General features: G+C 38.2%; 3 protein-coding genes and 1 long non-coding RNA gene across 4 annotated transcripts in view; 2 read left to right on the top strand and 2 right to left on the bottom strand.

Annotated features, from left to right (window-relative positions):
- Window positions 1-2,249: 2,249 nt before the first annotated feature.
- LOC140932050 (protein white-like) overlaps window positions 2,250-27,524 on the top strand; it is a 40,312-nt gene continuing 15,037 nt past the window's right edge. The window contains exon 1 of the mRNA XM_073381713.1: window positions 2,250-2,565. Coding sequence (XP_073237814.1) covers window positions 2,304-2,565 — 262 coding nt within the window. The 5' untranslated portion in view covers window positions 2,250-2,303. The remainder of the gene's footprint in view (window positions 2,566-27,524) is intronic.
- Window positions 3,462-5,444, bottom strand: LOC140930788 (uncharacterized). The gene is made up of 2 exons (XR_012164886.1): window positions 5,347-5,444; window positions 3,462-4,425 (listed from the first exon to the last, which is right to left on the bottom strand). It is a non-coding gene; the product is annotated as an uncharacterized lncRNA (long non-coding RNA).
- Window positions 5,306-11,051, top strand: LOC140930787 (uncharacterized). The gene is made up of 7 exons (XM_073380503.1): window positions 5,306-6,385; window positions 6,513-6,540; window positions 6,761-6,782; window positions 8,034-8,096; window positions 9,247-9,321; window positions 9,726-9,812; window positions 10,915-11,051. Exons 1-7 carry the CDS (start codon window positions 6,372-6,374, stop codon window positions 10,986-10,988), a joined length of 363 nt encoding a protein of 120 aa, XP_073236604.1. The 5' UTR covers window positions 5,306-6,371; the 3' UTR covers window positions 10,989-11,051.
- Window positions 14,346-23,420, bottom strand: LOC140929944 (uncharacterized). The gene is made up of 2 exons (XM_073379625.1): window positions 18,603-23,420; window positions 14,346-16,998 (listed from the first exon to the last, which is right to left on the bottom strand). The coding sequence occupies exon 1, from the start codon at window positions 22,934-22,936 to the stop codon at window positions 19,172-19,174; it is 3,765 nt and encodes a 1,254-aa protein (XP_073235726.1). The 5' UTR covers window positions 22,937-23,420; the 3' UTR covers window positions 14,346-16,998; window positions 18,603-19,171.

The raw sequence follows: 27,524 nt of genomic DNA, 5'->3' as shown, positions 1-27,524 counted from the left end.
AAGAACCATTTTATTTAAAAACACTCATCTTAGCTATCAAATATGAACATTTTACGTAGGTTGAATAAGTACTACACTATTCAGTTACGTTGTTTCAGTCATCAAAAATATACATCAAGTAAAACTGAGTGGTTATATTATATAACAATAGACCATTGATTTTTGGATGACCTGACAATATAGCTGGTCAATTAGTCAGAAAGAAATAACACTTTTTGCAGTGAAATAAGTTTACTTAGTGTGTGTCTTCTCCGAATAGCTGTTTTCATTTCAACAAATTGAAAGCTTTGAAGAACATATCCGTAACATAATCGCAGCTTTTGTTTTACCCATGTCAGCGAAATCTGGCGCCATTAAAAAATTTAATTATTTTCTTTCGTCAAACCAAGAAACAGAAATTAATTTTGTTCATTTATTGAGCAGAATTTTGAGAAGAGTACAGAATTTTGTGCAGACCTGTTGCAGATACTGTTCAGTTAAAGTTTTATAAAGGACTCGACCAGTTGAAAGATATAACGGCAGGTTTTGTTAAGTGGTTACAGCCTCAGTTCTTAAAAATACGCATGCATATTGTAGCATAATCATTGTGACTTTCCATTGTGGCCAATTAACTCAGTTATAACTCAGTTGAAAGAAAATTAAAACTGAAAAACCAACAACAACAACAACTGCAACTAACTTCCCAAAACGTAGTTGACGAAAATTAACTGTAAACTACGTTTTATTCAATGATTTTTATCTTATTTCAATAAATGTAAATATTCCTCCTACCGGGTTTGAATTAGCCAGTCGTGGATGACTATGCAATATAGCCAAATAATTCCAAAATTGTAATTATCAGCAAGAGAAGTGTTTTAAACAACACGGTACTTGATGAACTCAAGTTTTTTTCAGTTTGTTCACAGGAATTGAAGATCTTATTCGTTAGCTGAAATGCAATATTAGCGAATAGTTTAAAAGTGATTTAGTACTCTAGTTAAGTGTATTAATCAGCTGAGTACTTTAGAAACTCAATTCGTTTCGGTTTTTGTTTGGATTAGTGATTCTAATTGGTGTAGAAAGAAGTCGTGGATGACTGGATAACGCTCAACAAATGATTAAGAATTTAAAGTACACAACCAAAGGCAGCTTTTCCGATAAACACTGATAAAAGTAAGTTTGCCCAATTTGTGTAGCCGGAATAGCCCATCTTGCTTCAGTCTTGTCAGTGCACAGAGAAGGATTCACAAATAGCAGTTGCTGAAAGCATTGTGCCTGCTTACTTCACTTTCCCCATTCGTCCAACACTTTTCAACACATATGTCTGACGAACAGAGTTGGAATTCGTGGACAATTACGAATGCGAGTCCCCCACCCGAGAAAGGTCAGTAAGAATTGGTGTAACGCAAGCTAAAAATTAAAAATGGATTTAAGAACAGTCGTTGTTCTTAATATATAGGGTTATGTTTATTAGTATTTCCAATCTCTGATATTTAAGGAACTTAAAGCGGGTAATCAAAATATAGCAATATGATAGATAGATTAGTAAATTAATTTATCTGACTTTCTTTTTGTTTCCTTTTTGTAACTATGAGCAAGTGGAACTCTCCCTTAAATTTGGAAATGTTGTTGTACAGTTTCTCTATTTAGCATCTGTTTATTGCGCGGCTTCAATCAATATTTCTTTTTAGAGCTGAATAGCGTCTACTTTCGATCTACGCAACTATTTGTAATTTCTTGAGAACCACCTGTTATCGACTGGTTTAAACGCTGAAGCGGAACACGTTAAGTCAATATCAAACTGTTATTTAAAGGGTTATAGTTTTTGCGCCAATAGAAATTCACTCAATTCGTATCCTGGAGGTTGAAATTTACTAGGCTGGATAATACATAATAAAACAACTTTTCAAGAGATGAAAAATGTGGTTCTTAAAAACTGAGGATGGAGAGAATAACACTGAATTTTAGATTTATTGTGTTATATAATATAGGAGTAATATTTTCAAGGATGTTTGTGTTTTTGAGCCTAGTACACTCAAAAGGCATCGATTATGCCTTGCTTCAATCTTAGAGAATGAGTTACTATCTTCCTTTTGTAGTTTAGAGAATATTTTGTACAACAGGGAGTCATATTATCGTTTTTGAACATCCAAGCGTAGTTTGAAAGGATAAGATAAGCCTTCGGCTTGTAGTTGAGATCTAGGCCGGTAAATCAGAAAACTATACATTTATTTGCTGTCGTAGTGTGCCGGGAAACTGCTGAGGATTCATTGACCACGGGGCACAGTGCGGGGTGTCTTTCACTCAGAGACCAGAAAAAAACAATGGCGAACTTTGTTCCATCGAAGTCTGAAATGTCTAGGTCAACTGACAGTCTAAATGGTCTTGCGTTTAACGCAAAATACACAGACCCTGGCACAGACGTCATCGCTAATGTAACGAGTGTTGAAGACCTGAGAGAGAAGGTAACATTGTCATGGAAGAACATTAATGTGTTTGTTCCTCAACCGAGACCGTCTGTATGGAAGCGGTTGTATTGTGGAGACAAGGATGACGAGCCGAAAATCAAACAAATCTTATTCGATGGTAAGCAATTATGCAACTATCTCAAAAATAATAAGGGATCAGGATAGTCCACAGCCTTAGTAATGCATTACAATCAAAGACTAATATATATATTTAGCCAAGCCTAAAAGCGGAGCTCCCGATTTCATTACGTAATAATAACTATAATACAATATAGCCTAACTGATACCTGCCAGTTGGTATCAAGTTGTAGTCTACCACGCAACCACATTTGTTAAGCGTTTTGCTGCTTGATGAGTCAAAAATAGCTGCTTGGGAGACTAATCAAAGTCTGATGTTTTCCCCTTGGAAATGGTGTCAAATTTCCCTTTCTTTCTAAAAAATAGATTTATAAATCCTTCGCTTAACACTTTGAATATAAATCTGGAAACCAAATGTTATGTAACTGAGTCAACTACATCACAACAGTTAAATATTTCCTTTATGGTCATGATTATTTAATTGTCATTGCTTCAAGCAGACCTTCCAAGTTATTACATGTAATAATAGTAATAATAATAATAATACTAATAATAATAAGTAATGGTAACAGGACTGAGTGGAGTCCAATTCGGTCTGTAATCATACGAATGATTAACAAAATCGGACGACCGTGTAGCGGGAGTCCGATTTGTTTCATCACGAGTATGATTACAGATCGAATTGGATGACACGAAGTTCTGTTACCAGTTAATCATAACTTTAACAAAATTTGTGATATATAGGGCTCTTTTTAAATCAAAACACAAGAAATTCCAAGATTTTTCGCTAACAATGAAAAAAAAAGCCATTTAAGCGCGTGCGTGATGGCGCGTACTGTCCAATTTAGGCATGACACGTACTGTCCTATTAAACTGTCCTATGAAGGCTGAAATCAGGGCAGTTGAGAACCAATCAGATTTGAGAATTTTGTTATAGTTATGATTATAATAATAATAACAATAATAATAGCTAAAGCAATCTATTTAACAAATCGACCACAATTTTCCATGGTGTACACTCTTAGGGGTGCATGTTTACATGACACTGGGGCAACTTTCGCCCTGACGCAAGTTCACTCTGGTTCCCTCTCATGGCTCTACATTTGTTTACATAATACCACCATGCCGGCACAAGTCACTCCAGCGTCAGTTCACCCCGGTCGTTGCAGCACGGCGAGAATTTCACTCCGGTACAAAATCTCCCAACAGTATCATCTAAATGCGAAACAACCACTTGCTGCGGTGTGAAATCGGTCTGCCGGTGGACTGGAACAGGTAGCGCATGCTTAATGTTTGCAATTTTGAATCACACATATTTTATTCACATGAAGTGTACCCTCAAACAACGAGATATAAAATGACCCAGTTATCATGTAAATGGGATACAAAATCAAAAAGTCATCCTGGTAGGAAATTCGCGCAGGTGCGAGTTTTCTCATGTAAACACGCCCTTATATACCACAGAAATTATGTCATAACAAGTTCAAAACTCAACTGGAACCACGAGTCGCACTGCAAAGTTTTGAACATTTTATGGCATCATTTCTACAGTCTACAAGAGTGTAGACCATGAAAAATTGTGGTCGACTTGTTTTTTACAATAACATTTAATTTTTAATTTCCTGCGACGTTTTTATTGTTGTTTTGCATATTTTTTTCTCTACTTTTGCAGCTTCAAGCACCGACTCACTGTCAGAAATTTCTCCCCATATGTTAAAATTTGGTTCTTTTTTGGGCATGTTGAGGAGTAAAATTATTTTTACAAAAACCAAAAACAAAACAGCCGACACTGCTAGGTTATATCATTTCCATGGTCTATACTCTCATCATCGGACCATATAGCTCTCGACCAATCAGCGTGTGAGGATTAGCTCAGTTATTGTAAAAAATCCATTGGGACCTGTCAGGAAAATATGGGTTTCAGTGAAATGAGAGGTGGTATGAACATGTGTTGGACAGCGTACTTGAAAATGAGGATTACAAGACGCTGTGGGATTTCAGTATACGAGCAGACCATGAAATTGAGGCTAGGAGATTGGATCTATTGGTCATTGACCAAAAAAAGGAACAACTGCAACATTATAGACGTGGCAATTATGGACAATGAAAGATGGAAGGGTGCGAGCAAAAGAGGATAAGTAAAAAAATACCAAAATCTCACAAGACAAATTTATCAAAAGATGTAAGGTGTAAGGACAATGATGATGCCCATAGTGGTGGGGGCATTGGGGACGATACTGCTGAGGTTAAAAGAAAATCAGAGGACCATAGGTGTGGACACATCCATTCAACTTATTCCAAAATATGCCCTTTAATGTCAGCAAGGGTCCTTAGGAAAGTTTTGGAGATGTAGGCTGAGCAAAAGTAAAGTAAAAGATACTTCTTGATGGTTGTTGGCCGGAGTAGATGAAAACCGTATTTGACACCTTTATGTGAGAGTATTAGCAATAATAATAATAATACTAATAAATTTTATAAATTTCTTGGAAACTGGTCTGCAAATTGGTATTCCGGGATTTGTAGGGAATACTGGCAATATACAGTTAATTAATGGAAGTTCTTGACGCCTTTGTGTCTTAAAAAGTCTTGCTGGAGTAACCTAGATACTCTCTCGAGTAACCTAGCAACTCTCTCGAATGCTAGGATTTCAGAGATTTTGAGATATAATTCGTCTGGTATTGTGAGAATACATTAATTACTATAATTCATTGGCTGCTACATCCACTACGGGTCTTAAATACAGGTCACTTTTGCTGACTGGTCAGAAAACAGGTCACCATGCCTATGAAAGAACACTTATTTATTAACCAGTAACGCCTACCTTTCGAAGCCGAAGATTGATGGCGTAAACTTTTACTTTATACCTCGCACACCGGAATACGAAACACCATATTGAAGGTCCTACCCAAGGGTAAGCATATCTGTCACTAAGGATTTAACCACGCTAAAAGCCGATTACACACTGGGCTTCTATGTAGAGATGGATGTTCTCGACGTGCTTTTTATGATATATGACTCTAAGGCCGGTAAGGGGTAGACAACGCGAAGAAAATTTCCAGCAAACGTTAGCCTGAATTTCATCCGATTACTTCCAGTAAGCAAACGTCTACTGAGAGCCCGGACCGTTTGGTTGTTTTGACTTCATGTATGCTTCATTTAAGAGTCATAAGGCTAAAAGGGGCATAACGATGACCTCTGCCTGGGCGAGAATTTTTCTGCAGACGTCATTGGACCAGAAATTTATCGCTTTGAATCTAAAAAGAAAAAGAAATTAGATAATTACTCTGGACGTACTTCATGAACACTATCACTATTGAAAATCTCATAGAGCACAGGCCATGTATTAAAAGAACATCGGTCGTTTTCATAGGAACTGACCTTCGTATACTCCTTGTCCAAAATACCTTGAAAAAGATAAAGATCCCCTCTTTTAATATCCTATAACCCGAAAACCGGCCACAACTACTGGAATTGAGAGTCGGGCTATTGAGAAGATGTTGGAGGGAAGGTGAACATGCGGAATCACACTTTCACTTTACCATGGGTGGCATGCGACAGACCATTTCGCGCCATTGCAGGATGATGCACTCGAAGCAGCCAAAACGGCGGGAAAACGCGTGTATAAAAGCCCTAGTTTTTACTGCCCAGGCCAGTTGCGGCTTTTAACTAACTGAGCAGGTTAAGGTGGGCGGCTTGTACCTCAGTTTTTGTTTTAAATATTCATCTTCCTTTCTTTGCTTAAAACTATTTGTTGGACTGCTACCAGAAGTATGTTGATTGTTAAAACGAATTGAAGTCTAAAACTGAAACTCTTTCTTATCATTTTCCACTTCTAGATAACAAACTATGGCTGAAGCAAGGTAAGTCTGTTTCACGAAGTCATTTTGAAGAAATGAGAATTCACTGTCGCTTTTTCACTTTCTTCTCTGCATTTACAGTTTTCTACAATTTATATACAATGTAAACATTTTTTTGCATTTTTTTTAGTGAGCGAAGTGGACCTGTTGAAGAAGCTGTAAGTGACAATTATAACTTCGTAAAACCGGCTTTCTACCGTTCCTGGCAAATATTTCTTTGCCTTATAAAAGTCAAAGTATAACGTTTTGAGAATTTAATAGTGTGCTGTCTTTTTTTTTTTACTACCCTTTGAGTGTTTTCAACGACATCGCACCTGTTAAGCTTACTGTTTTTATTTTTTATATATTTTTTTCATAATTGGTTGTGTCTAACACTAGATGGCTGAAGATGGCTCTGACGGTAAGAGATAAGTTTCCTTTTGTTTTGGTCTTTTGTTAACTTGTTAAAGGGGTTTTCTTTTCTTCCTAGTATACACTTCTGTAAAATTAAGAATTTGTTCATGCTTAGCTTGTGTATATCGAATTATGGATGCACGCGGGAAGTTTGGAGAGCACGAAAGATGCGTAAGAGTTGCATGAGGAGATAGCCGAGTGCAACTCTACCTTCTTCAGTGCTCTCCAAACTTCCCAGGTGCACCCATAACTCGATATACGCACAACTAAAAGCATTAGCAAATTCTTCTATAACATAGCTGACAAAAATGCTTGTTTTTTGATTAACTACAAAATTCTCGTAACGCGCAACACAATAACAAACGCTTGTATTGGCTGATTTTTGAATAAAAATTCTTTCTGTTAAACTGAGAAAGAAAATCTGCTTATTCATTCGTTAACGATCAATGAAAACTAAAAAGAAACAAAGGTAAAAGAGTCTTAAAGTCCACCTAAAGTTAAAATACTCACATGTTCTTAAGAAGTCGTGGAGTGTATGGTTTGGATTTGCTTAAAAGATGTTTATGTTTTGCTCGGCGAAATCCAAAAAACTTGTGTTTTAGCGAAGACGACCGTCATCCTACTTTAACCTTAAATTCATTTACGAACAATGCCTGGTTATTACGGCTTCTTGAGAAGAAGACCTGGCAGCCTTGTTTTTGTGAGTAGTAAATTTATGTCTTCTTGTTGAATTTGTCTTGTTATGGCAACAGAAATTTTATTTGCTTCAGTCGGATTGTTCGGCGATAACAAAAGTGCATAATTTTTCGCTTTTTCGCTTTAATACTTTATAATTAACTTGTTTTTTTAAGGGTATTAAAACAAACGTTAAAAACGGAGGACACTTATTACAAATTGCACATTTTCCGACACAGACCAATTTGTGGTCCTTTTCCACTTAAATGTCAGTCTTTACGGCACACTTTTCAACGAATCATTCAGTCTGTATTATTTGCGAAGCATCTTCACCGCTTTTGCTGTTGGTTTAAGTGGCTAGAACGAAGCTAAATTATCATTGCCGTCGATTTTTGGGTACTTAGGAAAAAAGACGAAAAACAAAGGTGAACACGTCATCTCATTTACGCAAGCGTGTGCGTAAATAAAGATTTTGTTCATAGCGGCTCAATAGGACTTATACTGGGCAAGCACGCCCGCTATGTTATAATGTATGTTTTAGCAGAATTCTCATCAATGACCTTTTTTTTAAACGTTTTCGTAGCCGGTTCAGTCGCAAGTGCGCAACCATACGGTAGACCATGGCCAAGAAGGAGAAGAGGAAGGAGTAAGTGATAGATACGTCCGGACGTTTATGTTACCTTAAAGAATTAGGCCCCTTTGAACGACGCACATCAACTGGAAGTTGATTAGTGCATCTTTAGGCAGTAGTTCCAGAAAATTAGTCTCCAAAACAGTTTAAGACACTTAATTTCAAGCCATATTAATACAATGAGACACGGGCCTGACTTTAGTATTTAACAATATTAGGGGGAAATTGCAAAGTGAACTTGTGCCACTTGACCATGTTTTTTTCCCTTTACTTCATGTTACTTGTATTTAGCTGTTCTTTAGTTGTACAACAAATAAATAGTTTCATGTTATTTTGACTACAACAATTGCTTTAGACTGTTTCTACCACTTGATTTTCTCTTTAATAAAAGGCACAACTTCAGTCTGCCCATTATCGTATTAGGCCCTGTTTACAAGGTGGTAGGGTACTGGTGCTAGGGTCGACCCTAGCAAGAGGGTTACCCTCCCTGCCTTGTAAACGCTCAGCTAGGGATAACTTGCCTACCCAGGTTAACTTTCCGCTGTCATGTGTGACCAGTAATCGTACCAATTTGAATGGTATTATCCAATTTCTGAGCTTAATTGTAAACACCTGAATCATAAAAAGTTATTTTCTGTCTACGATGATAATATTTTCCCTTCTTTAGTGAATTTCAGGTGTTTTCCATAGAGAACTTCACGATTATTTCAAAGTTTAGACCGTTGCAAAGAATGTCACACATCACGAAACACGTCAGCAAAGCTGGTAAAGTTGAACCGGGTGATAGGGTAACCCTACCTGTGAAAATTGCTTGTAAACCTGACCCGCTTGCTAGGGTAACCCTAGCACAAGGTGACCCTCTCTCCTTGTAAACAGGCCCTTAGTAATTGGAATTCCGCCAAGGAGGGTAATTCGAAAATGTTTCGCAAATGCATAATCTATATGTTATGCACCTTTCAATCAGTCATACATTAAAAACAGCTTGTTAACAGCCCTAGTTCTTTTTTTCGCACCTACGGTTGTAAAGTTAACTATTAATTTTTCAGTGGGTCAAACACCAATTATAAGTAGAACTGAACAGAATATGACAAGAACTTCTTTTGTTCATTTTATTAATTACAACCTCTACAAACCTTAATCTGTAATAATTTGTGTTTCTTAACAGGGTGTTACAGGTGCGAAGGTAAGGGGCACACAGCCCATGTGTGCCCCTCACGTGTTGTAGATGATGAGCTGCAGGGTAAGGATGTGTATTAGTGGGGACTTATCTTACTGTTAGGGCTATCCAGTGATAAATAATAATAATTGTAATGGGAATAAGTGGAGTACAACTTTGTCTGTACATGAGTGAAGTTCTCTTAATAACAAATGGTGATGGTTATACCAAAGGTTATCATGTTTAAAGCTTATTGAAGATTAGGACCTCACAAATATTCTGAAAGCTTTTTGCTGACAGTGAATAGAAAACACATTCGAGGGCATGGCAACAATGACCTGTACTGTCATCCATTTCAGCACAATGCATGATGTGTACTTGCAATCCCTATATTAATAGTAAAATTAAGACAGCTGATAGTCAGCCCAGTCAAAGTAGATAATGTTTTTATAGCTATTATTAATACAATTCTTTGTTTCAATTTGTAGACATTCATATTAAGTGCTACAACTGTGGGGGGTGGGGCCACAGGAAATCTGTGTGCCCCACCCCAAGGCGCAAGCCGCGCAACAAGGGTAAAATAGTTGTTATATGATAATTATCCATGACTAAAATACTGAGAGTAGACCTGCAGGTTTCTCCAAACTCAAGTTACATCTTCATGTACATGGATGCTGTAAACTTCAGATTGCAACCTTTGGGCTTATACAACTAGACTAAAAAAATTAGTCTTTCACAACAAGCTATGTTGCAGTGCTGATGAAAATACTTGCACTGCTTCTTTAAACTTCGAAAATTTTGTTCAAAGTTTAATTCATTTCAATTTTGATGGGAAAGGGGTGGCAGGGGGGAGGGGTTATAATCAGAAATTAATGGTAGTGTCTGTTGACATATTTCACATAATTATTGTGCAATACCCCCTTGTATTGCTGTATCCTGTCTTGAATTGAATACGTAACCTACACTATGCCGTGTGTTAGCGAGCCACCAGCATTTTATAAAAGAGTGACTCTAGAATGACCCTGAAATAAAAACACGCGAACAAAACAAATAAAACAAAGGACATAAAGCAAAAAGAGATACAAACGAATGTGGCTTTTCAGTTGGTTATGCAAACACTTGGAAGAAAAAAATTCATGCTCAATAACTTCCTAGAAATTAATCAAAAATTCGCTTTGATGTGATAATGAAACAAGATTGGCCAATTGAACGATGCCTTCTCCATATTAGGGTTTTCTTTGGCAGGAAAACAAAGAAATCATGTTTTGATCTTTTCACTGATTGGGCTATAAAACAGTGTCTTTTACAAGTGTTGGCTTTTAGTCCCCTTAAGTTTTCATTTGCCACCTAAATTTCACCTTGGATCCCTAGATCTGAAAAAATTGTTGTCTTGTGGATGAGCTAGTTCAAAAGTTAATTTTTAACCCTATAAAGACAAAATATTTTACCTTTTTACAATCTGACCTGTGAGTTTGTGGTTCTTCAGTATTATATAAAACAAACCAATTGTAATTCATTTGTTCTTCAATGTCACTTTGTATGATTTACCTGCTTTGGATTTGTTCTACCCTAACTCTTCCCATTATATGACCAACTATTAAAATCATTTTTTGACAAGCTTACATAGTTTTTGACCATTTATTATCTATTATTTATTATTCGTCTTTCTTCTGACAGGAAATGATCATGGAACAGGAGGAGGCCAAGGCCAAAGCCATGGCCAGAATGTTTTTTACATCTACAATAAGTAACTACTTATTAAATAAGTACTTATTATAGATGTAAAAAACATTCTTTTTTATTATGTTGTATTGTATCTATATATTTAATATTTTTATACAGTTTAAAGGGGCTGTGTCACGGCAGTCCAGTCATTTTGTTTAATTTTGCCAATTGATCGCCATCAATCCCTATAGAACTTAAAGTAAGCAAAGAAATTACATGTAAATGAAAAAATCAGAGACCCGAGACAAACAAATATGTCTCCTGAGCATTATTCTTGAAGTTGCAAGCAGCAGGGCTCAACTATGAAAAACTGTTAGGCTGAACAGTTTTCAAAAATCCTAATTTCAATCCGTTTCAATCTTTTTCAGTTTTGCCATCTGTGACATCTGTTGTTTCTTTTATGCAATTATTTTAACCTTCCTTTAAAGTTTTAAACGTTGGTTTTTACGTTTCTCTTAATTTAACGGGCCTTTTGTATTTTCCTAATTTGGCTGAATTTCGTGACACAGCTCCTTTAATTTTTTGCACTTCTTTTGACACTCCTTCATTTTGAAAAAGTTTTGTACAATTTTATACAGTAATTAAATTTTTGACACGATTCCTTTATTGCAAAAAATTTTATAAAATTATATATATTATTGGAAATTTAATTAAAATGCAGCTTTTTAACTTCTGATCAGGCTTTTTTTTCGTTCGGGGAAACACCTTATACATTTCCTTCATGAGTCGTCTGCCGCCCCCTAATTAAGGTATCTACCAATGTTTGTGTTATTGCGTCAAATTTTACTGGACGTTGAAGCCGTTTCCAACAAAGAGGGCTTTTATCAAGATGTGTTTCTCTGCTTTCCATGCAAGACGTGAATTATAAGTTGATGCAGCAGTCGTTTGTGAAAACATCGCAGATTTAAAAAATGAAGTATTTAGCAGTGATTGCGAATCTTGCATTATCATTGTTGTGTGGTACATTAGTTCAAAATGTCAAGTGAAACAAAATAATTCCTTTAAATAATAGAAGAGAAATATACTACAAGTGCTCAACACTCTGCAGCAACAACTCTTTCATGGTCCTTCATAGGTTTGCATACTTCTGCGCAGTTGAACTCATGCAGTCATACATAGACAACAATTATTGTGCTTGTTACGAGCAAGAAAGCGTCAAAGAAGAAATAGTCATGGTTGATACAAATTCTTCAAAAGGTCTTGAATTTAAGTAGTTGTGTTGATAAGACCTTGAATTCGGTTGAGGTCCATGAAAACTAGTCGATATCTTAGGTCATCAAAACTTCACCACCTTGTCTAAAACCATTTTCATTCATGAGCAATATCTCACTTCGGTTTCTTACTTTAAAGGCTGTCTCTGTACCTCAGATGCAATTGCAAGTCAAACCCAGTCATTTTCCATAAGTGTTGTATCAGGAAGTAGTATACTTGGTGTAATATGCAATCAACCATGGCTGAAGAAGTAATAATTATACATGACTCAATGACATGATTTAGCCAATAAGATGTTCAGAAAGGGGCAGTTAAAGAATGCCGATTTATTGAGTAAATAGAGGATATTACATGGCAGCACGGAGATATGAAATTTATCTTCGAGTGTTGAAAAATATTTTACCAGTGAGCACAGCGAACGAGTGAAATATTTTCAACACAAGAAGAGAAATTTTGTATCTCCAAGTGGCCATGTAATGTTCTATTATTTAATTTTTATTATATAAACACCAATGAAATACCAAACCATTTCACTAAAACAGTTTTATCCTGCGAAAGGCGCGATTTATTATGTAGCCATAGCAACAGTGATTTTTCACATGTGAAAATAACATGATATTTTGACGTGTGAAGATATCATGTTTTCACGCAAAAGCTCAGCTGGTATTTCATTGGTGTTTATATAATAATAGAGTGTATCCTCTGAACATCAGTAACAAATAACAACCTGCTCTCATCACAAAATGAAATGTCAATGTTAAATTTTTTTCTTATAATTTTTTACTTGATTCATTTATAAACTACCCAGTCATTTGATGTCATATGAAGCACTACATGGTATTTGTACATGTATGCTTCACACTAAGTTTGTTTTCAATTCCTTGGAAAAGTTTTTCTGATGTCTCTGACATGATGCGATATGACTTGATAACCAATGCAGATCATTTAGATGCGGCTACCAGAATGTCACCAGTCACCAGCAGGCGACTGAGTAAGTTTGCTCTCTAGTATTTTCGATGGACACACCGCGAATGGAGTAAAATGATCTTCCTTCAAAACAACATGGCGATCAACAGAAATCATACTACTTTGTTGAAAAAGCAAAGTTCCATAAAATATCTCCCTCAAATGCGTTTCCTCTCAAATTTCGGGTGTGAGATAATTGTTATGTGCTCTGTCAATTGTTGGCATCAGTAAGATTCCAACTCATTGGTTAAAGGAACTATTGGTCACGTGACCCCCTACCTCCGAAAGTGGCCTATTGTGTTATTCTGTGGAGGAAACCATAACAATCATACCCGCTTTACTAAAGTGAGCCCTTGATGTTAAAAGACATTCCGACCTTCCTGTTTTGGATGGAAACCTCGAGTTATCGGTAAATATTTCCTGCATCCTTTTTATGTTTATTGTCCTGAAATCTCCCTTTTTTAGTTGGACTATACCGAAACAAACGTTGCCCTTATATGACATAAACGTCATTTAAATACGCAGCTCAAAATACATTACGTTATAAGTTTCCTACCTTCTCACACACAGGCCTAAGTGCATCCTTTCCGAGCTTAGAAATAAAACAACAGACAGCCTCCCTGTGAAATGATGTAGGATCTCCAGCTGGCGTAAGGGCGATGCATTTTACTGAAGTCTCAAAAACGCAAGGAGCTGGGCCAAGTCAAAAGAAGGCGGGGAAGGGGGCGGGGAAAGAATGGTGATCGACGATTGGCACACACGTCTAGCAGGAACGAACGCCTGGGAGTAAAACGTCAGCCGCCATCTTTATGTCGTTGAATTCCGTGGCGTGTTTTAACTATTATTTCAAAGAAGACGAGGCCAGTGTAAGATAGAAAAAACCACTGGAGAATGTGTTTTGACTTGATTTATCTTGACGACTACGCGGAAAAATGCGGAACACATTTTGAACATCGTACATCTGCCATGGCTTGGGATAATTCGTTGCATGAAGACCCTAGGCCTACCACTATCCTGCACTATCTAGGTAACAAAAATAAAGCAATACTAATTTGTTATACTTTTTAAGGCTCAGTTTTGTTTAATTAAAGTCTTCAGTCAAATGAAATATTTTTAGCTACTTCTGTTAAAATTAATGAGTGGTCTTGACATTTTTTCTTATGCGCCCGATGGTATTTTCTACAACATAAATGATCATCAAACACGAAATGACTGTATGTCTATTTGTGTCGTTTGGGGTAAGGTAATTTTTACCGTTTGTGTATTAATTATATAGGACCAACTGCGACATCAATCACTCGCTTTAACCAGTGGCTACCGTAGTTCAGGGGGCGAGTTTCATAAATACAATGTAGGTTCAGATGTTGCTATTAACCTCTTGCGTTGAAATAAATAGTATCAATGTTAACGAAGTCTTCAATTAAGAGCCCGAACATTTAATTGTTAATAGAATAAAATGATGGTTCCAGTTTTACTGTAGCGCTTCAATTATGTTTGAAAGACGAGTTTCTCTCACTACGTGTTAAGTTGATGTTTGGCCAAAACGTTGTTTTGATGACACGGACTGAGTTTACATTTAGCACTTGTTTGTAGTAGCCTGAAATTCATCCGATTACTTCGAGTCGTTTTCTCCTCTCAACAACATGTTACTGAGGGAGTAAAAACGACTCAAAGTAATCGGATGAAATTCAGGCTATGTTGGTAGGGGTATTTAACGTCATTTAACTGCGATTTTTATTCTTCATTTATCAAGTAAAACAGTCAACAGAAAAAAAGGTGACACAATTATCATTGTCTGCCAACATGTATTCCTCATCAGTAAGAAAGGAAATTTATAGTATTCAACACTTAAGTTATACTAGCACATAGGTCAATCTCTAAGCAACAAGATCAAAGTGAATGCAAAACAATAAAGAAGCAATTGTAATTCTATTTCAAATTCCTATATTTCATGTAGATGTGAACGTGACTGAGGCAAGTGTGAGGGTTCCCGGTCCCCCGCAGCATTTTTAAAGATCATATGGTAGACCTTGCCGCGTATTAGCCGCTCAGGAAGGCGGAGGTGTCATGAAGGGACCCACCTTCACTCATGTCGCCGGGCTTAAAACAAAAAGGCTACCTTTTGTGACTCTTGTTATAAACAGTTATAATAAAATCAGAAAATAAGCATGCAAAGTACAAAACTAACTATAAATGACTATATATTAAAAATAGTAATAATATTAATAAAGCTATATTTAATCTGCATGATGAATCAGCCTACAGCTGCTGTTAACTCATTTGCAGCATAAATAACCTAAAAAAGAAAAGCTAGATGTAACTTTTTACACTACAAACAAAAAACAAGAGTCATAAAACTCAGAGCATTGGTGACTGCATTCATCTTATCACGTTAAAACTTAAAAAGGAAGTAAACATCTCCTTTATCCTTATATCTACTGGCATATCATTCCGTGGTCTTAAAGTAAATAATATTGTCAGGGTATATGCTCCATCTCTTGTTCATATCTTGGTCACACAAGATTATGTCCGTTCTTTGTGTATTTTGTATGCAGCTAGCTCTGTTTATCTTGTGCGGATACCACCAATAAACAAGTTCTCCCCATTGACTTTCTTGTATATACCACAGCATTAATTTGTAGAAAGCTGAGTTTCACCTGTGTGATTAGTAACTGGATCAGTCTTTTCAACGTTACTCCGCTTCCATCCCTGCATCAGTTGCTAATCAGTTTATGTTTTCAAATGGTCAGCAGTCATAAACCAAGCTGCTACATATCACATTATTGAATTAATCCAAAATGTATACAACAGCTTCCACTATTTGAGTGAGAGGTTTATTGGTATGGTGTAAAATATTCCAATTTTGCAAGGTAAGTATTCTGTTGATTAAGTCGTCAATATGGTTTTCCGTGATGTTGTGATGTAAAGGGAACAGGACAGAGACGGTATTGGGATATTGATAAGCATTTTGCTTTTGGAGGATGATAATATTCTTGTAGGACTTGGGGATGTTCTCTCTGTAAAGTACTCTCCAGAATAGTGGGAGAAGCCAAAGAGGATGATTCAGTGTGTCATCATCATAACTATTAAAAGTTGACTTATCACTTAAACACGGTGGAAGATCATTTTGTAAATCCATGAACAATAACACTGCAAGAATTGAGCCTTATGGAATGCCATCGCTTAAGACTGGGATATTGACAATGACCATCAATAATGTTTTCCAGCAAGGGGAGATTAATTTATCCATGGTACCAAAGAATGCACACAAGAAAATAATGAATTCATGATTTTCATATACTGGAACTGCAGAATGTAGATAATTGCAGAGAATATATCCTCAGAGTTATGATGCAACCTTTGCCATAATTTGTGAAAAGAAAGCCTGTTTTAGTAGTTAGCCATTCATGTGGTCATTCCCCAATTGCCACAGTAGGTTCTGATTTCAGTATGTATATACTTCTAAATTATGAGTTTTTGAAACTGTGGCCATGCACATAATCTATGTAATGTCTATAGCGTCCAAGCTGATGAAATGAAACTGTTATTGATACAGTACATGCTTGATTAATCTTGGTAATGATGATGACATACCTGGAGCACCAGCCATTAGAATTTCTGTAGTAATACCATTGGGACTGGTCACTTTGAGCAAAGGCATAGACTTCATGATTTTTTACTTGAAGCTGTTCATGTGGGGATAACCACTGTATGCTTAGTATTCATGTCATCATTGTTTACGGAATTAGGAGTCGAGGATGATGAATGCTAAAGATTGTTTATGGAATCAGCAGTTCAGGAGAATAAATCCAGAAGACCATCTGCTTGATGAACAGGTACAATGTTCTGAAAAACTTACTGTGAAGTTGTGAGCAATTAATTTCTCTGTAGTTGTTATCATAATATTTTTTTACCTCAATAAGTCGTTGGTATTCTTTACATTTACCATACCTAGCTATTGATTAGTTACAAGAACGATCACACAGAATTTTTTACAACAGGGCCCAGTTGTTCGAAGGCCGATTAGCGCTTAACCCAGGGTTAAATTTAACCGGGGTTTCTTTTTCTTTGTTCAAAAGCATTTTCTCGGATAGTTTTCTCTGTTATTCTTAAGAGCATTCAATCATTAACTTGTTGATAAAAAGAATTAAATTGAATTTACTTTTTAAGCTTTCACATCTGAATTCAAATTTTGCACAAACCCTAGGTTATCTTAACCCAGCTTTGAACAACCCGGCCCTGGTGTTTACAATATTCATCTATTACTAATGACTGATACTTAACTTTACTATATTTTGTTAATTAAATACTGACCCTGTTGTAGATGCAAGGTGTAAACTAGCAAATTGAAACCCCCCTCAGACATTTCTCTGGCACGTACATGTAATAAATTAAAATGAAATGTTTATAACAGAAAAATACACCATGCAAGTAAAAAGGAAAAAAATATATGACTGTGTTTGACTGCTGTACAAAATGAAGCTTATAATTTTATTTCAATGGACCATTTTACAGTTGCAGGTGAAAACAAGGTTGGAGTCTACCTTGTATTGGTATACCCTTGCTGCTTATTATGTTGGTTTTCTGCAAACTAGTATTCTTAAGCATAATTTCCATAAGAAAAGGAAGCAGGTTTGTATCAAAACACGGTGAAACTCACCTTAACTCTCATTCACTGGAAGACTACTGGTTATTAAGCCCACAACTGTAATATGGTCTATTTGGATTTTGACTACCTTTGGCAGTGAACGTATAAAGAAAACGCCATAGCACTATTTTAATTATTGAGGGAATGGCACTACAATGAAGTTTAATAATCAGTAATAAATAAACTACAGTAAAAACCAACATGCATGTAAAAGTAGTGGTTTACTTAAAAAACCCTCCCTTCTAGTAGAAATGGTTCATTTTAAAAAAACAAAAACACCAGAACCTACATGTTTTAACTCAACAAAGAAAAAGCAGGTTATTATATGATTAACTTTCCAACCCGAGAGAACTAAGGATTTTAGGAGCAAACACATTAATTGTTTTTCTGGTGCTTGAAGACTACATCTCTTTAATAAAATGGATCTAAGTAATTTAATTAAATCTACTGCATGTATGCGTAAATATTGCCAATAACGATCGAAAGTACAAAAAACCTTTTTTGGCATACAGTCAACTCCCTTTATAGGGGAAAATGTAGGGGGCTTGAGTTAGTGTCCTCATTAGTGAGATTCTGTAGCAGTGGGAGTTAATTATAGTCAAACTTCTGTAATTTATTTTTGCTTGGGATTAAGCTACTGTCCGTATCATCGGGGTCTCAGTTTTGAGTTACAGCACGGTGTCCACAAGGCAAGAGTTCACTGTATTTCCAAAAGTAGGTTCATCAAACATGCAGGTTTTACTGTAAGTTAAATAGAGTAAGCAGACTTTTAACAAAACAATATTACTACAATGAAATTATTCCAAGCACTTACTTTTTGCCTGACAAAATGGCTCTTTCAGCTTTTGGAGTAATAACCCATTCAACACAAGCCCTTAGCCCAACATCAATTTAAGAGCATGTATATTTGTTAGGCCTCGTCACATAGTAGACCCTTGTCCACACAGGTTGATTAGAGCAACGGCCTGTTCATTTTTTATGCATGGCCACACAGGCCCTCACCCACACAGGCTGATTACAGCATAACAACACTTTTATTTGTTATCCATGGCCACAAAGGCCCTCAGCCACACAGGCTGATTACAGCATAACGGCACTTTTATTTGTTATGCATGGCCACAAAGGCCCTCAGCCACACAGGCTGATTACAGCATAACAGCACTTTTATTTGTTATGCATGGCCACAAAGGCCCTCAGCCACACAGGCTGATTACAGCATAACTGCACTGTTAATTATTGGCAATGCTTGGATATCATTCATTACAACATAGGCATTAGGGCAAACGTCTTGAAGATAAATTATGATTCCAAACAAGACACCACCATGCTAAGGCCTTCATCTCTGAAACAATTATTACATTTGTCGACAGTAGACCACATGTTTCAATGACGATCTTGAGACTGAGCCCACTCTACGAGTCTGAGAAAGGTTTCCTCCCTATACGCTGGTGCTAACACCCTTCTCTGCCGACACTGAGTTGCTAAGACATGCAGTCTCTCAATCTCCACTGCTCTAGCTCTTGTAGTTGGAGTGTCCACAGGTCTGAATCTGTCATTGTTTATCAGTATATCTTCATGAAAAGCAAAATCAGGATCTCTTCCTTCCCCACCTGCCGATTTGGCTCTTGACAATGCCACAAATAGAGCTCCTGGGTTTCTGGCTTCAAAGCCATGGTCCCCAGGGTGAACCACTACATACCTGAATGCTTCTCCGGCGCCCACAGTCATCCCTTGGCATTTGTGGATTGTTGTTCCCCATGCCAGTCGCAATGGAACCTGCAGACGCTTGCATCGGCATGCGCATTCAGTGGAACGACTTACCGGTACAATTGGCACAACTGTCGGATCTTCATTAACGTATGGTGGCCCCCTATATCCTGGAAACCTCACCAGAACTACATCAGGTAGAGGAGCAGGATCATCAGTAGGTCTGCGGCCATCTTTGTACACAATATCTACGACTGTGCCTACTGCCCCATTGTACAAACCCCAATCAGCCTTCAAGTTGACTACCAGCATGACTTTGCTGTCACGGCAAAGATACAGTAGAGGTAACAATCCTCTCGCCTTATTACTGTCGGCCTTCACTGCATGTCTGCCATTGTCAACTGCCTTGATCTTTGCTACTGGGTGGTTTGGCTGTCTGTTACACTCAAGCAGCTTTGTTTTATTACGCTGCCATTCAAGATGGTGCGTGGGAAATACGTACAGACCTTGCTCATCCATCCTAGCAAGGAGTTCTGGGCCATGCGACATGCAGAGATTGTGCCATTGAAACTGTTGTAGCCAATGGATTTGCTGGGGTGTTGTCCTATAATTTCTTAGTGACATTAGCACATCTCTCAGCTGTTGTTCAGATTCATTCTGCCGTATAATCTGAGTAAGCTCAACAGCACTATCAAACATTGTCCAAACCAAGCGACCGTGGTTAGATGGTGCACTACGACAATCTGAGATGTACACAGGGGTGTCACACACAGGAGGAAGCTGAACATCATCTCCCATAAACACCGCCACAGGAATCCCTCCCCATAACTCACCTGCATTGGCTCCTTTGTTGATTGCATAACGTGCATGCTGTTCCATCCAGCCCATTGTTGTGCGTCCAAACATTGATCGTTCATCACCAACCAGAACTTTCAGATTTTCGCACTTTTTCTGAATTTTCTCTAGTAAGGGACCTGTAGGTACAGTCAACTCATTGCAAGACCTTCCACCCGTTGGTACTCCCAGAAAACTGTGAGCTGTACTGCCGTGAACGAGATAGGCAGCATTCCCCGTTGGAGTTATCACCTGTATTGCATCATTGGCTTCAAAAACTTGCCGCACTAACCTCTGGAGACACTTGATGACATATGACTTTCCTGTACCAGCAGTTCCAGAGACTACAAGCCGTAGTGGATGGTAATATTCAGTGTTTTCAACAAAGTTGTACAGGGTGTGTAAAACTAGACTCACTATGGCTTTCTGATTTTCATTTAGAGATAATGGACACACCTGAGGTAAATCAAGGTCTCCACTTTCTGTCTCCTGTTCATCATCTGCTTTAATACTTTCTTGAAGCCATTTTGTTGGGTCTTGTCCTTCAGGAAGAATGATACGGGTACTGCTCCAGTCATAGTCATCCCCACCATCATCATAATCAAAGTCCCTCTCTACACCCTCATATATTTGGTTCTGCCCCGCATATACATCCACCCAGTCTGGTTGTTCTTCTGCTTCGACAGCATCATCTTCCTCATCCTCTTCAAATACTGGTTCTTGTGGGTGGTCTGCATAACGCCGTGCCTTAGCAACTTGGGCCTTCACAAATGTTGGACAGTCATCACTTGCAAAAAAGTCCTTAAAGCGATCAATCCAAGATTGAGCATCCCCCTTCACTTCTTGGATGTCAAACCAGCTTGGCCAGTGTAGCAGGAGCATAGTCCTACAGTAGTCCTCATTCAGTGGCCATGTTGCGTGTGTAGAACCACCACTTACAACAGGGACATTACCGTTCCTCGATGCAAAGTGGTACCAAGAACAGTGCTCATCTCGTGGTCGTGCAAGGTACTTATCCAGTGGGGTGCTGCGAGTTGCAGTTTCACCATCACGTTCAAGTCTCCTTGACCCCGACATTGACAAATAGGTAAATGGACGGCTACATCGCCAAAGTGCTAGGCCACTCAGCTCAAAGGATGCCTCCGGTCCACTGATATCTCGTCTTCCCACGGTCTTTATCAGCATCTTAGCACACATTGACTTACCTGTCACTTGGTCTGCATCAGCTGCATCAACAGCATTTACCATGTCCTTAAAGAGATCAGAAGTTGCACCAGTGGGTTCGCTATCTTTGCAAGCATAACCACACACATAGTCGATTATGGCTATGATATCATCAGTGCTAGGATTGTCTGGAGGGGAATTGGAAAGAATCAAGCTTACATCCCCATTTGCTCTCCACGATTGTAACTGATAACGAGAATGCTGAACCACACGTGGATGGTCACGAGGCATCTCCAGGCGGGGAGCTCCGTTATGATCTTCCACAATTTCCGGATTACTGTGCACTTTTTTCCCTGGGTGGAACTCGCTTCCAAACTCCATCCGACATATACGTTCTCTCGGCTGCAGTCCTTGCTCCGGATGGCGAGGAGTTCTCAAGCAGTAATCAGAGCAACTGTGGAGTCCAACCCTGTTTACTAAAAGCAAATGATCCTCCAGTATTGCATCTTGTGTTGCTGCGATCTGCATTAGCATCTTCACTAAGGGATCTCTGTCATCTGATATGGGCTCAGCCGTTCCCTCAGGTGGTGGCCAGAGGTCTTTTCTTGGCTGCCCTTCTTCGTCATTGCCAGCTGGATGTAATGCTGTCATGGCAAAGGTTTCATCTGCCCACTGACTAAGTCTAGCTGCATACTCTTCCTCTTCACAACCATCTTCACGAACTTCATGCAATAGCTGATGTGGTTGCCTGTCTTCCCTCCAGCTGAGTTGGTGCCAATGAATTTGACCACGGGACTTGGCAAACTCATAGCGGTACCAATAATCAGAGACACCAAATACCGGCTTCAGTATCTTCTCATGGTAAGCCTGGGTACGCAGGTCAAAGTAACTCACCACTACATGAGTATTTTCTTGTACTGCCTTGAAGCGGGCATTGCTATCTTCAGCAAGGTTGACTTCTTCGCCTTTCGTCTGCAAGATGTACTCTTCCAGTAGCCTTCTAAGAGGAGGAAAGTAAAACTCGGCACAGCTTCCAGTCATGAAAAATGAAGGCAACCCACGCTTCTCATTGACCATGAACTCCACAAGGGCACGAAGCTCTCTGCGTCTCTGGTGCCAGTACTGAGCTGTACCACGCAGATTTGCGCCAAAATACAACAACTTGTCGGTAAAAGTGTCACCTCTCGCAAGTCGCTCTTGCAGGTCTGCAACAGTTATGTGTGGGTCACCAAGTTGCTGATCAACAAAGAACCGACTCTGCTCCAGGGCACGCTTCCTCATGATCATATTGTGGACAACAAACTTCCACACCTTATGCCTCGCAAACCTTCCGTCTTGGTACCACAGCAGGTGCTCTGCCCAGTTATGCAGTGAAGGAGATGTCACTGGCCGGTTTATGTGGAAATCACCCTTTCCATGGGGAAACAAGCAAGGAAATGCCATCGTAAAAAAGTAGGGAGTGGTAAACTCTGATGCTGGTGTTGTACCCGTGGTCGGCCAAGGGATCACTGGTCGTTGCACATTTCCTTGTGCTTCTTCAGCTTCACTTTCCCGAGATTCAGAAACAACTTCATTTATGGCTGCTTCTACTTGTGCTTGCACATTCACTCCAGGCTCAGGAAGAATAATTCCAGAGACTGTTGAGTCATCAGTGCTGTCTGTTTCCCCAACATCCAATTGTTGTGGTGCAGGGCCTTGGTCATCAATGCGTTCTGTTTCAGAGAACTCAACAGTCCTCAAATTCGGCAACTCACCATCTTCTGGTAAATTCTCTATGCGAGCACCATCAATAACAACATCACCATAAGCAGGATTGTTGTCCTTGAGCCAACGAAGGGCTCCTTCAACACGGTGTCTTCTAACCCTGAAGTCCTTATGGGTATCATCTTTTCCTTGTCTTCTCACGCGTATGATATCCACCTCTGCTGGTAGGCGTGGAAGAACAGTGGCTGGTTCTTGCACAGCCTGTGGGAAAGCAATGCAATGTCCCTTTGAGGCAATACCTCCATGCTTCAGTAGGTGTACATGCACAGTAGGTGCTAGCCTGGCTATCAGCATCTGTTCAGCATCTGACATGTTAGACAAAATCTCAGGAACAGCCATTGGATCCATGTTATTCTCACCAGACCAAACTTTTGGCACCTTCTTATCTCTTCTGCAGCGAGTACACATGTTTCTCGTGCCCTTGCACTCCAATCGCCTTTCCTTGCAGACCTCACAAAAAAAGAATGCATAAGTCATCTGCTCCACCTCAAATGCACGAATAGCACTGTATGCATTATCTTCTTGCTGACTAGACCCTGCAGGTGGAGGAGGTGGTAGATCTCCAACGGCTTCACGCAACCTTTTCTCTTGTTCTGATATTCTTCTTTGGTTTCGCCGCTGTCTTTTTCTCCTGTCATCCTCCGTTTCCACTTCACCAGGCTTTGCAAACTCATAGTCCACACCAACTGCCCTTGCTCTAGCAATAAGGCGGTCATCTTCTAGGTGGCTACTATTATTTACTTCTGGAAGAGGTTGCTGTGTTTCCTGCACGTTGCTTGCTTCCTCGATTGGGGCATTTTCTACTACAAGGGTGTCCCTTTCCATCTCTTCTCCTAGTAAATGAATTATCTTTATTTACCAACTACACAATATAAGCTTAGTGGCACTAGTGGACTCTATTTTTAGCATGCCTGAGGGATAAGTGAAGTTGTTTGGGGTATTCAATTACAGGAGAAGAATTAATAGAATTGTGACTCTTGGGCTATGCAGGCTACAGCCTGCCTACCTAATGGTGCTTGTGTTACTGATTTCAGAACCTGATTTCAAAAAGGAAATACACAGTATTTTTCCAAACCTTAGATAAAAGAACAAGGTTTGAAAATCGTTTTCTAAGTGGTGATAACTACTGACTGAGATTTCATAAATCAGTCATCAGTCTTTTGATGTAATGTATAGATCTTGACTATCACATGCTTTACTAACATTATCTCATTTTATAAAGAAAACTGCTACAAATTGTACTTGTAGAAAGGACCTTCATGCTGTGCTACAACTATTTTGAACCTATTCTCACCATGGAGCTATCCTTAAGTGGTTGTACTTTTGTCCGCATGTCCGCTCCCTTATTTGCAAGGATCTTATACAGGCATTTGTTTTCATGATTCACTACAAATATTGTTATCATTTGTTTCCCCTTTTCTTCTTCATTTATATTCCACAAAATACTTAACCCCATTCACACCAAAGCTTAAACAAAGTTAAAATTGTTTGCTTTATAATAGCTGCTTACTGACTAAGTTTCTTGCAAATTACCAGAATGGTTGAAGGTCATTATTTTGAATCCTGTGTGAGAATCTGAGGTCCAATTTTCTGTGTCTGTTTTTCATTTTAATACATGTTTAGTTGGTGTGACTGGGTAGCGTGTGAATTGGGCATGAGTGTTTGCATAAGTAGTCACTCGCCTTTGAGTTCAATTTCCATTTTTCAAAAAATATCAAAACTGAATGAGCCTTAAATTAAAGGGCAAATGCAATTTGAGCTTTTTGAAAAACACATGAGTGCAAATAAATTCCACATTGAGTGAGAAAAGTCATATGATTACTTTTTAATAATATACATGAAATAATTTACATGTACTTTCCTGCCTGCCTTTGTATGCTTTAATTTTGCAACACATACTTAGTTGTTTCGCATTTATTTTAGCATCTCAAAATCAAGGAACTGAATTGTTTGTCCTTAGTTATGGACAGGTGTATCCTTAACTCTTTCAATGCGTGTCCATAGCTGTCATAATAATTAATTTTCAGACCATTTTGGGCACATAGTTGCCCACTTGTTTGTTTATATTACTCATGAGTCTTGATGTAGAAGGACTCCACTAAGCAGTTTGTTGGGTTTGGCATCCTAGAAACTCTCAATTTTCTCTGAAAATCCTTTCTCTTTGTACAATAGCTTCAAACATCAAATCAATATATGGTCCTGTTTACAACGTTTATATTTGATTTTTGTTTTCAATTGTTCAATAGTACTTTGTCATAACAGAACTAAATTTTGCTTTGTATGCCAGCTATTTTTCCACTCGTCAAGTTACCTACCTGGCTTCCCACGGGGTGACCAGCAGATTGTGGTACCTGATTGGTTCTGATATATTTCTATTGTTTATTAGCTAATCACATTTTTTCATTCTCTGAGAACATATTTTTTTATTCTTATTTGCATAATTTTTCCTCATTTTTGCACTGTGTTTACTAAAATTTGCACTGCTCTAAGACAATCACTTTCAACAAATTGTTCCATGTATATTATTATCTTTCATAATAAATATCATCTTCTGTAATCAATAATTATTATATCAGTACCTGCTGAATGACCTTGCTCTTGTTCACCTGGCAGAGAGCTTTCCATGCTACATTCAAGTTGGAGGACTTCACTTTCATGTTCTTCTATGGCTAAGAAGATAAGATATAATCTTAATAAATTGGGCAAGCAGATTGTGACACCTGAGGCTGATTGGTTCTTATACATTTCTATTGTTCAGTGTTATCCAGAAGTTTTAGAGTAGCCAGCTCCCAAAGCAAAGAAACTGGTGCCTGACACCAAGCACTGATAAAGCGAGAGTACTGTATCTAAGGGAGGGGTTTGGGGACATTAAGCCCAGAGATCTGAGAAGTTTTGCTCGTGATTTATAAGCTTTTCCAGAGTTCTCCCAAGAACCAAGTGAGTTATCATGCTGGTAAATCCATAGAAAATGTGGTCTTTTACTTTTATAAAATAACTTTAAAGCATGTTTCAGTTTACTATGAGATTACCAGCACAATAAACTATTGGTTTTTAACCAATCAGAATGCATGTACTGTCTTAGATATTTTACAATTAAAAATATTATCTGGCAATGTCTCATCAAAAATCATTCAGTAAATATATCGATAACACCATTAGCAAAAGAGCTTTTTGTACGACAAGTTATTGTTTTTGTTTCTTTTAGGACCTTCTGAAAAATTCAAGATAAAAGGTACAGACAGTTTTTTTTACTGTTTTGAGTCATAAGAGTAGGCAGCAAAACCACCAGTCGCCTGCGCTTCTGGAGAACACTGATTGTTCACAGGTTTTCATTCTCTGAGAAATTTGCACTTTATTTCCTTATTTTTGCATTATGTTTCCTTGTCTTTTTACTGTGTTTACTAAAAACTGCACTGCTCTAAGCCAATCTCATTCAAGAAATTTTTCCATGTATATTATTAAGTTTTATAATAAATACCATCTACCATGAACTATATCAGTACCTGCTGATTGACTTTGCTCTTGTTCACCAAGCAGAGAGCATTCCATGCTACATTCAACCTGGAGGACCTGACTTTCATGTTCTTCCATGGCTACGAAGATAAGCAAGCAGATTGTGACACCTGAGGCTCATTGGTTCTTATATATTTCTATTGTTCAGTGTTCTCCAGAAGTTTTAGAGTAGCCAGCTCGAAAGCTACTAGGCAAAAGATTATGGTGATAACAATACATAAAAGTAGTGACAGAAAATGAATTAATACTAAATATGTCAAGGACTTTAAGCTGGCTAAACAAAGGGGCGGTATTTGCTAGATAGTGAGCTTTTGTTATGAGCCGCACTAGACGCTTTTGCAAAAGGTAAATACAGTTTAGGCTGGAACAGTAGGTGGAGGACCAGGCGACATTACAGTATGTTAAGAAAGGATATACAAAAGGTGACAATGATCTTGAAAACATTTTAAAATGACATCGTAGAAAACCTTTTTTGCAGTTGTTGTGTTACAATTTGACGATAGTTGTTACGTAGATGCGAAAAAACATCCCTTAGCCTCGTTTTCAACTCGCAATTCCACACTGAATACCTCTCTTCGTTAACCAATCAGAATGCGTGATTTTACTCAATTATGCAATTCTATAATAAATACCATCTACCAAGAACTATATCAGTACCTGCTGAGTGACTTTGCTCTTGTTCACCAAGCAGAGAGCATTCCATGCTACATTCAACCTGGAGGACCTGACTTTCATGTTCTTCCATGGCTAAGAA

Source organism: Porites lutea, chromosome 3, assembly GCF_958299795.1.
Source record: "Porites lutea chromosome 3, jaPorLute2.1, whole genome shotgun sequence".
Lineage (NCBI taxonomy): Eukaryota > Metazoa > Cnidaria > Anthozoa > Scleractinia > Poritidae > Porites > Porites lutea.
This window is presented reverse-complemented; position numbering and strand designations above follow the sequence as displayed.

What these genes read in the sequence shown, in the direction of transcription:
- LOC140930787 (XM_073380503.1), top strand. An exon ending in AAGAAGGAGAAGAGGAAGGA is followed by an intron (nt 8,097 to 9,246) that starts GTAAGTGATAGA and finishes GTTTCTTAACAG; the next exon opens with GGTGTTACAGGTGCGAAGGT. An exon ending in TGTAGATGATGAGCTGCAGG is followed by an intron (nt 9,322 to 9,725) that starts GTAAGGATGTGT and finishes TTCAATTTGTAG; the next exon opens with ACATTCATATTAAGTGCTAC.
- LOC140929944 (XM_073379625.1), bottom strand. Translation starts at nt 22,936, where the DNA reads ATGGCATTTCCTTGCTTGTTTCCCCATGGAAAGGGTGATTTCCACATA.